A 17,188-nucleotide genomic window follows, 5' to 3' on the forward strand; every position below is an offset into this window, starting at 1 on the left:
GTGACCATGTTCGGCGTCCCCCATTTATACTGTATGTTCTTTTTCCTGAGGTGTTGTAAGAGTGGCTGCATGGACTTACGCCACCCTATGGTGCCTTTAGTTAGGTCCTGAAAGAGGGACAGCGTGGCTCCCTCAAATGTTAGAGGGGTTTTCCCCCTTGCGGCCGCCAGCAGCTGGGCTCTGTCCTGCAGGTTTTGAAAACGGATAATTAGGTCGGTGTGTGCCGTGGCTGGCGCCGTTGCGGGCTTCGGCAGTCTGAACAAACCGTCTAGTCGCACTGCTTTTGCCTGTTTGGGTGGCAGTAAATCGGCCAGCAGGCGCCTGACGAAGTGCGGCACGTCCGTCTGGCCTATTGAGTCCGGGATGCCTCGGATCTTGAGATTATAACGCCTTCTTTGGTCCTCAAAGGTGTTTATCCTGTTGTTTGAAATGCTGTGTTGTGATTGCACTTCATTTAGTGCCTGTTCCAGGGACGCTATCCTAGCTTCTTGGGAGGTGGTTGAGGCCTCAAGCTTCAGGACCCTAGTCGTGACCCCCTCCATTGCCTCTTTTATACCGGCCATGTCTGCTGCTAGGTTGGTTCTGAGCTCTGCCAGCATGCTCTTAAGTATTGTGGCCGTGACAGGGTCCTCTGCAGGGGTATGTGAGGGCTTGGAGTTAGGTGGAGGAGCTTGTGCCATACCTTCTCTGGGGTCTATGGAGAAGTCATCGGATGAGAGTGAGTATCCATCCTCTCCCGCCGCCATCTTGTCCCATGCGGGCTTGTGCGAGCGCCGGAAAAGTTCACCGATATCATGGGTAGTCGGGTCTTTATCCGCTCGGGTTTTTTTATGTTTGCGCCCCATGGCTGATCCCGGGTCGGGAGTGGGGGTTTGAGCCCGGGTGGACGTCGAGAATCGCCTTAGTAACCGTTTTGTTTGCGGTTCGTGTCGGGGAGCTCTCAGTGAGTGCGACCGCTCTGCTCCGCTGCAAGCCCCGCCTCCCCAACATTTTTTTTTAAATATTAAAATACCAGAAAATCGATCATATATAAAAAAAATATAACAAATGTAAAAAATTTACATATACCGTATATACTCGAGTATAAGCCGAGGCCCCTAATTTTACCCCCCAAAAATGGGAAAACTTATTGACTCGAGTATAAGACTAGGTTGAGAAATGCAGCAGCTACTGGTAAATTTCTAAATAAAATTAGATCCTAAAAAAAATATATTAAATGAATATTTATTTACAGTGTGTGTATAATGAATGCAGTGAGTGTGTATGAATGCAGTGTGTGTGTATGAATGCAGTGTGAGTGTATGAGTGCAGCGTGTGTGTGAGTGCAGCGTGTGTGTATGAGTGCAGCGTGTGTGTATGAGTGCAGCATGTGTGTATGAGTGCAGCGTGTGTGTATGAGTGCAGCGTGTGTGTATGAATGCAGCGTGTGTATGAGTGCAGCGTGTGTATGAGTGCAGCGTGTGTATGAGTGCAGCGTGTGTATGAGTGCAGCGTGTGTATGAGTGCAGCGTGTGTATGAGTGCAGCGTGTGTATGAGTGCAGCGTGTGTGTATGAATGCAGTGTGTGTGTATGAGTGCAGTGTGTGTGTATGAGTGCAGTGTGTGTGTATGAGTGCAGTGTGTGTGTATGAGTGCAGTGTGAGTGTATGAGTGCAGTGTGAGTGTATGAGTGCAGCGTGTGTGTATGAGTGCAGCGTGTGTGTATGAGTGGTGTGTGTGTGTGTTGCAGAGCCTTGGTGGGGGGTGGGCAATTTTTTTTTATTTTTATTATTTTAATTTTTTTATTATTATTATTTATTATTATTTTTATTTATTTAATTTAATTATTATTTATTTTTTATTATTATTTATTATTTAATAATTTTTTTTTTTATTATTACTATCTTTTTTTTTTTTACTTACCTTTCCTGCAGCTCCTGTCAGCTCTCTCCTCCTCTGCGCCGTCCGTTCAGCTCCCTCTGTCAGCTCCCAGTGTAAGTCTCGCGAGAGCCGCGGCTCTAGCGAGATTTACACTGGGAGCTGACCGAGGTGCTGAACGGACGGCGGTAAGTAAGAGGTAAGTAAGATCTCTGCAGCCCCCACAGCCCCATTGTCTGTATTATGGCAATGTAAATTGCCATAATACAGACATTGACTCGAGTATAAGCCGAGATGGGGTTTTTTAGCACAGAAAATGTGCTAAAAAACTCGGCTTATACTCGAGTATATGCGGTATATAATATTTTTTATAATCTTAAATATTTTGAAAAGATTATCAAAAATATTAAAACAAGAATTTTCAATTTCAAGGCCAAAGTAGCTGAAGTGACAGCATAACTGATTTAGAGAATTTTTCCAGTTTGGTTATTTTGACCTTAAATTTTAAACTCACTTTGGATTTTCACTTTAGTAAATAATCCTGTAAAGTGAGAATTCGAAAAGTGAATTCACTGTGAATTTAAATTTAAAGGTACATTATTAGCCACCCAGAACATTTAAACTCCTTGAAGTGGTCTAGGTGCAGTGTCACTGTCCCACTTAGTTCTGCAATTTAAATCATTGCAGCTTTTTAGAAACTGCAATGATTACCTGGCAGGACTAAGACTGTCTATTACACAACCAGTAGAGGCGCTTCCGGGATTCAAGGGAACACTTAGTCCCTTAAACGACGCTGGACATTCTTACACTCTGCATGAGGACACCCAGCTTCTGTGAAAATCCCACAGGAAAGCATTGAGGCAATGTTTTCCCATGGGGCAGGCCTAATGCGCACACGGCGCTCGCCATGCTTGCATATTGGGTCCCCCCATCATGATGTTAGAGGAGGGGGAGCGCTTACCAAGCACCGAGGGACATGCTTGAAAAAGTGGTTTTATCAGAGTCCGCACAGATGTTTAAACAGCAACTAGATGCATACTTGCAAAATCTTAATATTTAATTATATAATTTTTCAACTGTAGGGTAATAGCTTCTTGATCCAAGGATAAATCTGACTGCCGTTCTGGGGTCAATATGGATTTTTTTTTCCTAGTTTGTTGAGGAAGGCTGAATTTGATGGACACTTGTCTCTCTTTTAAGCCTATGTAACTATGTAACATAGGCGCTGGAATCGGGTAAGTGACTATAGTTATTATTTTTATTTTTTTTTAACCCTTTATATGGGGAACCAGACTAACGTGTTAAGAGTACAGTTTTTTATTTATAACACTATAAAATCCCTTTAAGACCAAAATATCTGAATAGGAAGCATAGCAGACTCAGAATATTTCCAGTTTGGTTATTTTAATCTTGAATTTGTAATTCACTTTGAATTCTCACTTTAGAAAATAACTCTGCATGAAGAAAGTGGTATACAGACAATAACTAAATGCTAAGAAATGCATTACGTGAAAGCTAGATTATTGCTTGACATTCCATTAAGAAAAACTTTTATTTCAGAATTATACAGCACAAGTTATATTATTAATAAATAGAATACTTATAACCTCATAAGGTCTTACATTTGCTTTTAATACGAAGTATTATAAAGTGTTTGGAAATAGCCACCATTTGAGTCTGTTTAAGATATTTAATAACCTATACTTAAATTGTTTTTTCTCCAGGAAATTCTGTGCATGCAGATAAGAAATTTCTGGATAAATACATGCCACAATTTATGAAACACTTGCATTACCGAATCATCGATGTAAGCACAGTGAAAGAACTTTGCAGGTACATTTCTTAAATAGACTTCCCTTAACTGGACAAAGCTGTGTCAGATGCTTATCTGCTTATATGGATAACACTTGGTTTCACCCAGGCTTAATAATTATATTTAAGTTGTTGAGGTGGTGGAATAACAATCATCATTATTACAGTTTTCTAGCTTAAGAAAATAAGCACTGTGATCTTTCTATCAAAGGCAATTTTGAACGCAGAAGAATTAAGATTGTTATTCATTTTAAATTCTGCCTGAGGCACAAAGAACTCTTTATCAGGCAATTTGGTTGGATGTGCGGTTGACTTCTAATAATGTCACTTATTTTGACTGCACTTTTTTTTATAGTTTATTCTATGAAAATATTGTTAAAAAAAGAAGAAAATCTAAATATTCAGTGCTTGCATTTTGTTTTCAGTGGTCTGTGAATTAATTTTAAAAATAAACTTTTTGACAGAGTACTTTAAGGTGCCTAGTATGGCTAATCTTTACTTCGCATTAATACAATTTTTGGGGGGTCTTTGAGCCTTTTTGTAGATGGTTCCCTAATACTGTTGGAATTAGGGAGCTCTCTACTAAGCGGCTGCAAGATTAAATTTCGAACCGAAGAAAAAGTACCGAATTGCGTCTTAACACAAATGGACAAACTGTTCTCATTCTGTTAGGACAAAGTTCGGTAGTTCCCCGGCGTTCGAACGGCGAATGAAGCAACACAAAAACACATGAGGAGAAGTGAGTATTGTGGGAAAATTGCTTTGACCACAGGAAATCGAGCTCCTGCTCTGGGTCAAAGCTGGTCAATCATTGGAAAAATACATAAAACAAAGTAGTCCCTACTTTGTCTTGTGTTTTAAAAAAAAAAACTAGAACAGTTAGTAAGAAAAGAAGAACCTAGAGAGGGAGAGAAGAGGAAGCAATTGGGGAAAGGTAAACTCTGCATGACAGTGCCGCTTTAACACGTACAGGAACAGGTTGATTGTTGATTGACAGTTATAGTTATATTGTAGCTAATGAAAATACTAAAGTCCAGCTTATTACACGGCTCTGTTACTGTTGATCCGAAAGAAAAAATAAAACTATAATGTCATTCAAAATTTGCCATTAAATCATCCATTTTTTTTCTCTTCTTCTTTCTTTCTTTAATTGAAATGTCAGATTTCTCCTTTGATCAACAACCTGTTATCCCACAGATTACCTATATTCTTGAATATTTTGTTTTTAATGCAGGCCTGCACAACATACAGACTGGGGAAAAGGCGCTCCTGTAACCTCGAAATTGAATAATATTTTATACTGGCAGGATGATGTATTTAAACAACTTGGAGGTCCTTGCCTACTAAGCCTTACAGTAATGTACTTTGTATATGGGGAAACAGCGGGGGTAGGAGATAAGACTCCTTACAGACTAAATATCGGTACTTATGCAGAGTAATCAAATGACAACTGTCTTTATTGGATCCTTAATCGCATAGTTGGCCGATAAAACAGTCTCCCTTTATCGGTAGCTATTTGCCTACCCAATAATTAAATGGTATTTGTTTCTATGGTCTGGTTACCAAGAACAAACATCAATTTCCCATGGAGACACATTTGGCAGCAATAGAAAACGCAAAGGGTAAAAAGCCAGAGTATTGGCTCAATACAGTGTGTTCAATACAGGTGTTCGTCCTGTTTTAGCAGTGGCCAGAATCTATGCATAATCGATCTTACACAGTTCCATCCAGCATGGAACATTAATTTCTTACTGTTCCACGTAAGAAATTAATGGAACAAGACAATAAGCAACTCAGATGTATAGCCACTTACGATGCTGGGTGGAACTGTGTAAGATCGATTATGCATAGATTCTGGCCACTGCTAAAACAGGACGAACACCTGAGGGAGATCATCCCGGCACAGGTAGCCCTGGTAGCAAGGAGAGGCAAGAATCTCAAAGACTCTTTAGTACACAGTCACTTTCAGAGAACTACAGCACCAACACATTGGCTATCTAACAACCTCAAGGGTACTTATAAATGCGGCAGGTGTAAGGCATGTAAATTCATCAAGAAAGATTCAAAAACCTTCACCGACAGTACCAAAAATCAGCATTTTGACACAAGCTCCTTTTTCAATTGTAGCTCAAAAGGCTTAGTGTATTTGATCACCTGTCAATGTTCAATATCTTATGTGGGAAAAACCTTCCGCCCCTTCAGAAGAAGAATCCTTGAACATATCAACTCTGTCAAAACCACCAGACATATAGAGACCCCCATCTCTAGACATGTAAAGAATGTACATAGTGGTGACCCTACAGTCTTGAAATTTCAGGGAATCGAACTGATTAGACAGGACCAAAGGAAGGGAAACTGGGATCAACACATTAGGAAAAGGGAATGCTATTGGATTTATCGTTTGAAAACCCTGTCCCCCAACGGACTGAACGAAGGGTTTACTTACACTCCCTTTATAACATGATCTCTATCCATAATGACCTACAACTTGTAAAAATATACATATTTTTTCTAGCACTGTAAATAATTCACTGTAAATAATTTATTTAACCACTTTTTACACACAGTTAACCCCAAACCCTGTGCCCAATCCCTTAATAATCTCTGTGTAGCATTATCTTTGGATATCATCCACCTATAATAAACTCCTACTGACTAACATTAATATGAATCCCCTAATATAATTTTCATATCTGCTATGAATAGATGCAATTTTTGATGAAAAATTGCATCCACCAAATAGGATGACTTCTGCAGAGTAGGATCATATTTTTCTTGTTTACATAATCCCCTATGGTTCATCCATCCCCCCACCCCCACCCCCCTTTCTTAAGAGATGGGAGATTATAAACAGTATATTATAAAGCTAATAATATAAAGCGATAAATATTCACATACTGTCAACTACTCCCCCACTAATAAATATAATATACAGTAAATGGATCATTAAATCATAGGATATGTGGAATTCAAATACTTTCATATTTCACATTATGGAGTTTATTCAGCCTATGATCGGCAAACATTGAAATTGAAGCCGTCAATCAAATGACGTCCGCCACAGAGATTCTCTCACCCCTCCCTCTCAGGGACAGTCACGTGGGGCAATGCGTCACTATCGACGCAAGGTTACTCTACCTAACTTGTCAATCTAACTGACTAGGAGTACCGCCCCTCCCTCGCCCCGCCTACCGCTAGTCACACAGGGCGGCATGTTATACATGACGCTACGATCACATGGGGCGATACGTCACGAATGACGTCACGGGATTCCGAACATGTGACCTGACCACGGAGGAGGAACCGAATACCTGATTGGTCACAGGGGGTTTAAAAGTCCTGACTTTTTCCGGTGATTTAGTTCTTAGCCCCTGACGAAGGTGTTCTAATACACCGAAACGCGCGTCGGGCGTTAGCTCTTTTTTATTTTCCACTTAATCACTTATCTGCTCACTGTAGGGACACCTTTTCTTATCACTATGGGTATTTAGACCCTTATAGGTTAATAGAGATTTTCTCACTTTATACAGTGCTGTCCATACAGTTAGTGTGATGGCACATTAGGCAGCAACTGCTCTAATTTAGAGTTAGCCACAGATTAGAACACCCTTGAAGGTGTTGGGAGGATATTAGGGACTGATGCACAGCCTCTCTGCCAGATAGATATCAGAGGAGTTAGTTTCCAGTCTTTATTATATAGATATTAGAGGAGTTAGTCTCCAATCTATATCTCCCTCTGCACATTTAGCAAAGAAGGAGTTACTTTAGTTGTATCACTGTTGATGATTGTAACACTGTATTGAGCCAATACTCTGGCTTTTTACCCTTTGTGTTTGCTGCCAAATGTGTCTCCATGGGAAATTGATGTTTGTTCTTGGTACCATTTAATTATTGGGTAGGCAAATAGCTATAAAGGGAGACTGTTTTATCGGCCAACTATGCGATTAAGGATCCAATAAAGACAGTTGTCATTTGATTACTCTGCATAAGTACCGATTTTTAGTCTGTAAGGAGTCTTTTATCTCCTACCCCCGCTGTTTTCCCATATACAAAGTACATTACTGTAAAGCTTAGTAGGCAAGGACCTCCAAGTTGTTTAAATACATCATCCTGCCAGTATAAAATATTATTCAATTTCTACATTTAATCGGGTACATGCCCTTTGGTGGACTGGCACCACCTACTGACCACAATTCCTTGCCTGTCTTTATTCCAATATCCCCCTCCTTTTTTCCAACTATAGAGGAACTTGGGATTACCAGGCAAGCTATCTAGCTCCTGTAACCTCTCCTCGGTCTGACCGAAAATGAGAGAGGTTAGCAGAGATGGGCTCGGCGGGAGACCACCACGCACAGAGGGGCTGGGCGGGGAGACCACCACGCACAGAGGGGCTGGGCGGGGAGACCACCACGCACAGAGGGGCTGGGCGGGGAGACCACCACGCACAGAGGGGCTGGGCGGGGAGACCACCACGCACAGAGGGGCTGGGCGGGGAGACCACCACGCACAGAGGGGCTGGGCGGGGAGACCACCACGCACAGAGGGGCTGGGCGGGGAGACCACCACGCACAGAGGGGCTGGGCGGGGAGACCACCACGCACAGAGGGGCTGGGCGGGGAGACCACCACGCACAGAGGGGCTGGGCGGGGAGACCACCACGCACAGAGGGGCTGGGCGGGGAGACCACCACGCACAGAGGGGCTGGGCGGGGAGACCACCACGCACAGAGGGGCTGGGCGGGGAGACCACCACGCACAGAGGGGCTGGGCGGGGAGACCACCACGCACAGAGGGGCTGGGCGGGGAGACCACCACGCACAGAGGGGCTGGGCGGGGGACCAATCAGGCACAGAGGGGCTGGGCGGGGAGACAATCAGGCACAGAGGGGCTGGGCGGGGAGACAATCAGGCACAGAGGGGCTGGGCGGGGAGACAATCAGGCACAGAGGGGCTGGGCGGGGAGACCATCAGGCACAGAGGGGCTGGGCGGAGAGACCATCAGGCACAGAGGGGCTGGTGGGAGAGCATCAGGCACAGATGGGCTGGGTGTAGACAAACCATGATAAAGTAACAGAGGGCTTAGGGAAGGGGCAAAAGAGAGAGAGAGGGGCTAGGAACAGGTGAAAAGGACTGAGGGGAGACACCCAAATGGGGAGGAGGCGGAGACACAGAGGGGCTTGAGGGAAAGGGACAAGGGGTTGGGGAAGGGGCAGAAGAGACAGACAGGAGCTGGGGTTGGCACAAAGTGACACAGAGGGATTGGGGAAGGGGAAAATTAAACAGACAGGGGCTGGGGAGACGCAAAGAAACAGAGGGACCAGGGGAGACAAAGATAAGGTGCCCGGGGGAAGAGATGATGCACAGATGGGCTGGAAAAAGAAACACACAAAGGGACTGAGGAGGGCAAAGAGCCATAGTGGAGCTGGGGAATGGGCAAAAAAGACTGAAATAGGCTGGGGAGAGACACAGAGGGGAAGATATTTTGAAATATCGATGTATGATAAACTGATTGCTGTAATACATCCCATTAACAACAAGAAAACCTAAAAAATGTATTCAAACTTGTTCTGTTTACCAAAGTAATTTGCTAAATATGGTTTATTTGCAAAATTGTTTAACCCCTTAAGGACACATGACGTGTGTGACACGTCATGATTCCCTTTTATTCCAGAAGTTTGGTCCTTAAGGGGTTAAGCATGAATTATACCGTTACTTGGAAATTGAGGCACTTAAAACCTATTTGCAGCCCGAAGAAGTTTAATGGTTTAAATTTTGGCCCCTGCCAAATTGTACAGGTTTGGTTTAACCCATTAACAATTACAAGCTGTTTGCAGAAAAAAACACCCTCAGAATCCGAGTATTTTGGGTGTCCTGGAAAGTAATGTTTAACTGCATTTTTCGTTTTAGTATGCATAGTGCATTATTTAATGGAAACAAAAACAAAATTGCAAAAAGAGTTGCATCTCAGACTCTACAGTACTCGGCATGTTAAATGTTAAAGTTAATCACAGAACATTTAGAAAAAGACTGAACAAGTATAGTTTATTTGGATGGGTTGCCAGAAGAAAACCACTTCTCTGTAAAAAGGACATGGCAGCACGTCTTAGGTTTGCAAAGTTGCATTTAAACAAACCACAAGACTTCTGGAACAATGTCTTTGGACAGACAAGACCAAAGTGGAGATGTTTGACCATAATGCATAGCACCCAGGGCCATTCCAATGCCATTAAGCACTCTGTGCCAAAAATCTTCACAACGCTTTCTCCCCCCTCCCGGTCATACACCTCCATCCATGTTTTTATGTGTGTATCGGAGTGTAGTGTTTGTTTATTAAATTAATAATGATGTAAAAAAAATATTCATTCACCTTTCCCTGTTACCTTGCAGTGAAAGGGGAATGCTGATATATCTGGTAATCCAGTATGCTGGGAATCTGGTCTGCCCATTCACCAGGTGCAGACTATGAGTAACTGTCTCGCAAGCTCAGGCATTTACAGTGTGAGAGGTTTTCTCTAGTAATCCGTGGCAATGCTGCCTCTTCCGCATTAAAGGCAGACAGTCTCTCTCTCTCACACACACATGCACTCTCAGTTGCAGGCATACAATCACAAAAATTCAAATCTATAAAAAAAAACGGTACAACTATATTATACGGTAATTAATAAATATGATAACAATTATAATAAAATAAAAAAGGGGGGCAGCATCAGAACACCAGCAAGCGACTGAATTGAACAATTAACTGACGATGAACAAAAGGTGTGTGTGCGCTCCGAGAAAAATTATCACAAACCAAAGAATTAATTAAATATAAAAGTATAAATCTTTTAATAACCATAAAAAAGTAAAATTAAATAATATAATATTTCAGAGGCTGTTTCACAATCTCCCTAATGGTTATACCCTAAAAACCCACAAAGTAACAACAAAGTATAAAAATAATACATTAAATTAAATACTCAGCATAGTATCCATATGCATCAAAGTTGCTAAATATATTTAGCTTTGAATATGTCAATAAATCATATGTAAATTCATCAATAATATGGATAATGTGCCAAAAGAAACAAATACAGCAAAAAATATATCAAATAATATAAAACAAATTAATAATACAAAATATAAATAAATAAATAGTACCTGACCTCGGTGTGGGCCCCCACCAGAGGTAGAAATAAAATCCAAAGGATTTGCTGCCCATAATGAATTAACCTTTCGTTGAAACGCCGCAGTTGAGATCTTCACAAAAGACCGCGGCAATCAGCCAGAAGAGACAGGGTGCCAGATGGGGTACAGAGCTGGAGACACGGAAACAGCCAAAGCAGGTATGTATGTAGATCTCCGCGTTTTGTTTCACTTCTGAAACTTTATCAAAATAACAATATACTACATACCCAGGGTTTAAATATCTTCTCTAATCAAAGTCAGAGAGCAGGCACTAAGACCCGAACTGGATTTTCATACAAATTGTTAAAGAAAACCTCCAATTCACCTTAAACATAAATATTGCCAATAATAAATTAAATAACGTAATAATAATAATAATTAAATCTATATAAAACTAAGACCTTAAATCTTTAAAGAAACACATACCTAATAAATAGACTATTACAAATTACTAGGTGCCAACGGAGTAGGACCAAACTATCTTCGTTAGACACCAAATACTGTAAGAAAAAGATATATATATATATATTTTTTTAAAAAGGAGAGAGTCTTCTAATTATGTTCAAAAGGCAAAGTAATTCATAGACATGGATATAATTATAGAATACATAAAATAATGTTCCCATAATACAGGTGGGAAACCCAAAAGAACAATTACTTTATAACAGGTATAACATTAAAAATCCTGAATCTACAGAAACGAATCAAGTCTGTGAAAGGCAAACAGAGAAAGGATGGCAAAGTATTAATATATTCAATTCAATAGATCTCCTACAGATAGGGTTGGAACATAATATCTCTATAGCTGCAGTTCCTCATTTAGACCGTTAGGTGCTAAAGAATCCAGTTTGAAAATCCACAGGGATTTAGCTTTAGTAAGATCTCTTTTCCTAGTAGCTATATCCCTTGTAGGGGGTATATGATCAATCCCCATCAATTTAATTTGAGTGGGGTCACTCTTATGAAACATTTTGAAGTGACGTGCCACTGGAGACCTAATATCCCTATTCAGTATGGCCCATCTGTGTTCCCTAAATCTAACTTTGAGAGGTCTGATGGTTTGAACCACATAATGTTGGCCACAAGGGCAAATTAAAAAATAAACAACAAATGTGGTATTACAAGTAGTTTTATGTGTCACAATAAAAGTTTCTTTACCCTTATAAGGTTGAAAGTAGACACCTTATGACAGATAAATCCACATGTGAGACATCTATTTTGTCCACACCACTTATTGTTCACACCATTGATAACTTTAGACAGCACACCAGTACTACTATTCAATTTAGAGGGGGCTAATATATTTTTCATATTAGGGGCTTTTTTGAACGTAATTTTAGGTCGTTCAGAAATACTAAAGCATAGCCACTGATCTTTTTTGAGGATTGACCAGTACCTATAAAAGAAACTTTTATAATATCGTCAAATCCCCTATTAAATGTAGTAGTAAAAACAGGAGTGGTACCCTTACCCACTTCCTTCATACGAATATCAAATTTCACCATTTTTCTCTGGTGAAAGTTCTAATCATCCAACAGATCAAGAACAAGTTGATGATCATCATTGTGCTGTATACTTTCTAGGTTAAATTTCTGAATCACCTGTGATTCCCCACAATTCAAATTGGTGAGTGGATCTATAAGACTCTCCCTATTCATAGACCTAGGTTTCAAATGGGCCCTCCGAATATGTTCTACAGTGTATGCCTTCTCCATAAAACGGCGGCATTATACCAAGGACTCTCTCTCCTAGTCCAACAGGGATGAGCAGTTACGTCTCAATCTAATAAATTGACTAGAGGAATATAGGTTTTAGACCACCCAGGTGCAGTATACAAAATAAATGTAATAATTACTTCCCTTTTGTTAGGTATAGGTATAGCAAAAGGATTCCTCTCAATCCTCAATACAACTTTAGAAAATACAGGATATACCTAAGCCTATAAAACAAAAGAAAATGCGCTCATAGGGGATTAACGTCAAAATATAAATTGCCCCTTAATAATAAGTCTCACTCACAGAATTGAAGTGGTTTTCAGGCACATCAAATACGTGGATCTTCACGACTTTCTCACAGTTAGAATGATGAGTGTATCATGAAAAAGATAAAAAATGGCATAGTATAGCACTGTATTAAAGTATGAAATTAGCTTTTAATGTTTGCACTTACAATGTAAAAGGTATAAAAAGGCCCATCAGTACAAATCTGTTTGTCCCATCGCTGTAGAGTATGGTAACCCTCAAAGAAATATCCAGCAGGAAAAAACAGGTACACTTTAATACAGTGCTATACTATGCCATTTTTTATCTTTTTCATGATACACTCATCATTCTAACTGTGAGAAAGTCGTGAAGATCCACGTATTTGATGTGCCTGAAAACCACTTCAATTCTGTGAGTGAGACTTATTATTAAGGGGCAATTTATATTTTGACGTTAATCCCCTATGAGCGCATTTTCTTTTGTTTTATAGGCTTAGGTATATCCTGTATTTTCTAAAATTGACTAGAGGGTATGTTATAAACCCATGTAGGGTGGTAAAATAATAGAATTAACACCGTGAGTCAAGTGTAGTGGATCCAGGAGCTAGTTCACTAAAAAAGGCTATTGGTTAAAATGTCACTAGTGTTGACATATATTTCAAGTAATACAGGATAAATAGCAACACTTGTATATATGGTGTGTATGCCTTCAAATCTGCTAGAGAGTTTGATACACACCAAATGCTATACTTTGTGAGAAAAAGATTTAAACCACTTAATGCATAGGAAAACAGTATGAGGAACTGCTTCCTATGTTGTAATAGAATTAATGTATAGTATCACAGTAATATATGGTATATGCGCCTTTAAATCTGTAAAGACAGACTAAGTGGAGTATGTACCAGATGTTATACTTTGTAGTACAAAGATATAAACCTTATAGGATAGAGATACAGTATGAATAACTGTATTCTATAATGCAGTAAAATCAGTATCATATAAAGATCCAATAAATTAGGAATAATGGATGCAAATTAAAAATTAATACAAAGTTTATTAGGCAAAATGACTGTGCCAAAGCATTAAAAATACTAAAATTTATAAAAAATAGAAATATAAGTCAGGAACGGTTTGCAAGATTGTTACCAGCACATATGCAGTTGTTATTCCGAGTTTGCCACAGGGACCGGTAAGGATTGATATACCGTATATACTCGAGTATAAGCCGACCCGAATATAAGTCGAGGCCCCTAATTTTACCCCAAAAAACTGGGAAAACTTATTGACTCGAGTATAAGACTAGGGTGGGAAATGCAGCAGCTACTGGTAAATTTCTAAAAAAAAAAAAAAATTAGATCCTAAAAAAATTTATATTATTTGAATATTTATTTACAGTGTGTGTATATAATGAATGCAGTGTGTGTATGAGTGCAGTGTGTGTATGAGTGCAGTGTGTGTATGAGTGCAGTGTGTTTGTATAAGTGCAGTGTGTATAAATGCAGTGTGTATGAATGCAGTGTGTGTATAATGAATGCAGTGTGTGTGTGTGTGTGCGCAGTGTGTGTGCGCAGTGTGTGTATGAATGCAGTGTGTGTGTGTGTGATGCAGAGCATTGGTGGGGGGTGGGCATTTTTTTATTATTTAATTATTACCCGTGGCAACGCTCTGATCCCGCAGCTCTCGCGAGAGTTGCAGAGGGAGCTGACCTGGGAGCTGCACGGACCGGAGGAGAGAGAAGGGAGCTGACAGGAGCTGCTGTGAAGGTAAGTTACAGCTTCCTGCCAGCCCCCGGTCCATGTCTGTATTATGGCAATGTAAATTGCCATAATACAGACACTCACTCGAGTATAAGACGAGTGGGGTTTTTTTAGCACAAAAAAATGTGCTGAAAAACTCGTCTTATATACGGTAGATAGTTTGTTGCTGTAAAGAGAGTCTCTATCTGCCGGCTGTTCGTGAGGTTGGCGTGCGTCCCAGACCTCACTCTGGGTAATGCACGCTGTTGGCCGATCGGTCCCCAGATCTCGGAGTGTTCTTTTCTCGGTAGAGGAGAAAACCTCGTTGCTGGCTCTACAATCTGCGTCCGTACCCTGCTTGCTTTGTTGTGGTCTAACGCGTTTCGTGGGTGTCAGCCCCACTTCATCAGAGACACTTATTCTGTCTTTACAGATTTAAAGGCGTATATACCATATATTACTGTGATACTATACATTAATTCTCTTACAACATAGGAAGCAGTTCCTCATACTGTTTTCCTATGCATTAAGTGGTTTAACCCCTTAAGGACACATGACATGTGTGACATGTCATGATTCCCTTTTATTCCAGAAGTTTGGTCCTTAAGGGGTTAAATCTTTTTCTAACAAAGTATAGCATTTGGTGTGTATCAAACTGATTCTGTCTCTAGCAGATTTAAAGGCATACACACCATATATACAAGTGTTGCTATTTATCCTGTATTACTTGAAATATATGTCAACACTAGTGACATTTTAACCAATAGCCTTTTTTAGTGAACTAGCTCCTGGATCCACTACACTTGACTCACGGTGTTAATTCTATTATTTTAAATCTCTAGACAGATTTTTGGTAAAATTTCTGCCTATACCCAGTTTTTAGCAATTCACTAAATCAGCAATTCATGAATGCCGCCCTCTGAAGTCTGTGCGCATGTGTGGCGAAGTCGCGCATGCGCACAAGGGAACAATGACGCTTCTCGTCCTATTGGGCCCCGCGATTTCGTCATTTTTACGAAAAAGGGGGCACGGCATGGCTGGGAGCTCGGCGCTGGAACGGAGGTAAGTTTTTAATATAAAAAAGCATCGAAAATGATTTTTTATATTTGAAAGTACATATAAAAGCAAGAAGGAAGGCTGGGGGGCCTGTCTTTCTTGCTTTTAAATGTAGACTATAGAGTCCCTTTAAATTTCATCGGTCATTTAAGGGCCAGTCCCCCTTTTTATCTAAATCTCTCTGAAGCAAAGCAATATCCTGCTCACATTGTGTTACTTTACAGAGTTTTGTGTCATCTGCAAACACTGAAACATGGCTTTCAATGACTAATTCAAGATCATTTATAAATGTTATATAGAAGTGGTCCCAGAAAAGAACCCTAAAGAGCCACCACTTATCACTTTTTTTCTAGCTTGAAATCCTCTGGTACAATTCCTGAAAGAAAAGAATCTTGAAAGATTAAAAACAGAGGTTCATTTATTTCCACACTTGGCTCCTTATGTAATTGTGGGTGAATACCTTCAGACTCCAGAGCTTTGTTTACATTAACTATCTTTTGTTCCTGCAGCACCTTATCTAAAGTCATTCAGTCATATTTTTTCTGCAGGTTTTGTGCAGCAACATTTGCATATATCTCGCCATAGGATCCTCCGTAATATAAATGAGGAAAAGTAGTTATTTAAAATTGTTGCCTTTTCCTGGTTTTCATTAACACGCCCATCTCTGTTTTCAGTGTACCTACACTTTTAATGTATTTTTTATTTTTTTGGATACGTCTGAGGGAAGGTCTAGCTCCCTCTTGCCCATCACAACTCAAGGGATGAGAGGCAGGGAGAGAGGATGACCATGCCCATGCACCCATGGTCATACACGTTGAAAGTGATTGGACAATAATACACGTATAGAAATGAAACTGTAAACCCCTAAACCAGTTGCCAGTTAGAGCTTGCCACACTCGGCATAACAAAACTTTTAGGTTAATGCTACCAGCACTGGAGTTAGATAATGTTAATATACTCTGAAGGTCCTCTGACCCCTCTTCTTACTTCCGGGACCACTGCCAAAAGTTGCGGAGCGTAACCCCAATAATGTAAAAGAAAAAAATAGATAAATTTATGGAGAGTCACAGAAAAAGCAGGATAAGATTGTGCAGTGGTCAGAAGATTCATAATGTGATAGTCTCTGGTAAGACTTTTCAGGGTTTAGGACTGGAATTCGGAAGACTCGCTTGGGAGTTATGGCTGTCTGAGCTGGCAGGGCAAAACCTTCAGGTGTGTTAATATCCAGAACTCTAATGAACGTCTTACATCAGGGGCAAGTTTTGAAGGGGTGCCCCCACACAAATCTAATGTTGTTTTTGCACAGTAAATCCACCAGGGGCATCTCAGAGGTACTGGTACACCTGCAGCGTAGCTTCTGTATATTGGATGATAGTGCTTCAGCTCATTTTCAGTACAGCTTCTTTGGTTTTGTAAAAATTGAAGCATCCAGGCGACGCACATCTGTTTTGTTTTTTAAGGGACAGAAAAAGCTTTCTTCAATATCCTATATGTATACCTAGCAAAACCTTAAGTGTGAATAAAATGTTAAAAGTGTAATTAAAAATGGGAAAATTATATATATTTTTATATCTAAAAGTG

General features: G+C 40.3%; 1 protein-coding gene across 1 annotated transcript in view; it reads left to right on the forward strand.

Annotated features, from left to right (window-relative positions):
* REXO2 (RNA exonuclease 2) overlaps positions 1-17,188 on the forward strand; it is a 139,295-nt gene that overhangs the window by 93,625 nt on the left and 28,482 nt on the right. The window contains 1 exon segment of the mRNA XM_063437082.1: positions 3,582-3,690. Coding sequence (XP_063293152.1) covers positions 3,582-3,690 — 109 coding nt within the window.

Source organism: Pelobates fuscus, chromosome 11 (assembly GCF_036172605.1).
Source record: "Pelobates fuscus isolate aPelFus1 chromosome 11, aPelFus1.pri, whole genome shotgun sequence".
In the NCBI taxonomy this organism is placed as follows: Eukaryota; Metazoa; Chordata; class Amphibia; order Anura; family Pelobatidae; genus Pelobates; species Pelobates fuscus.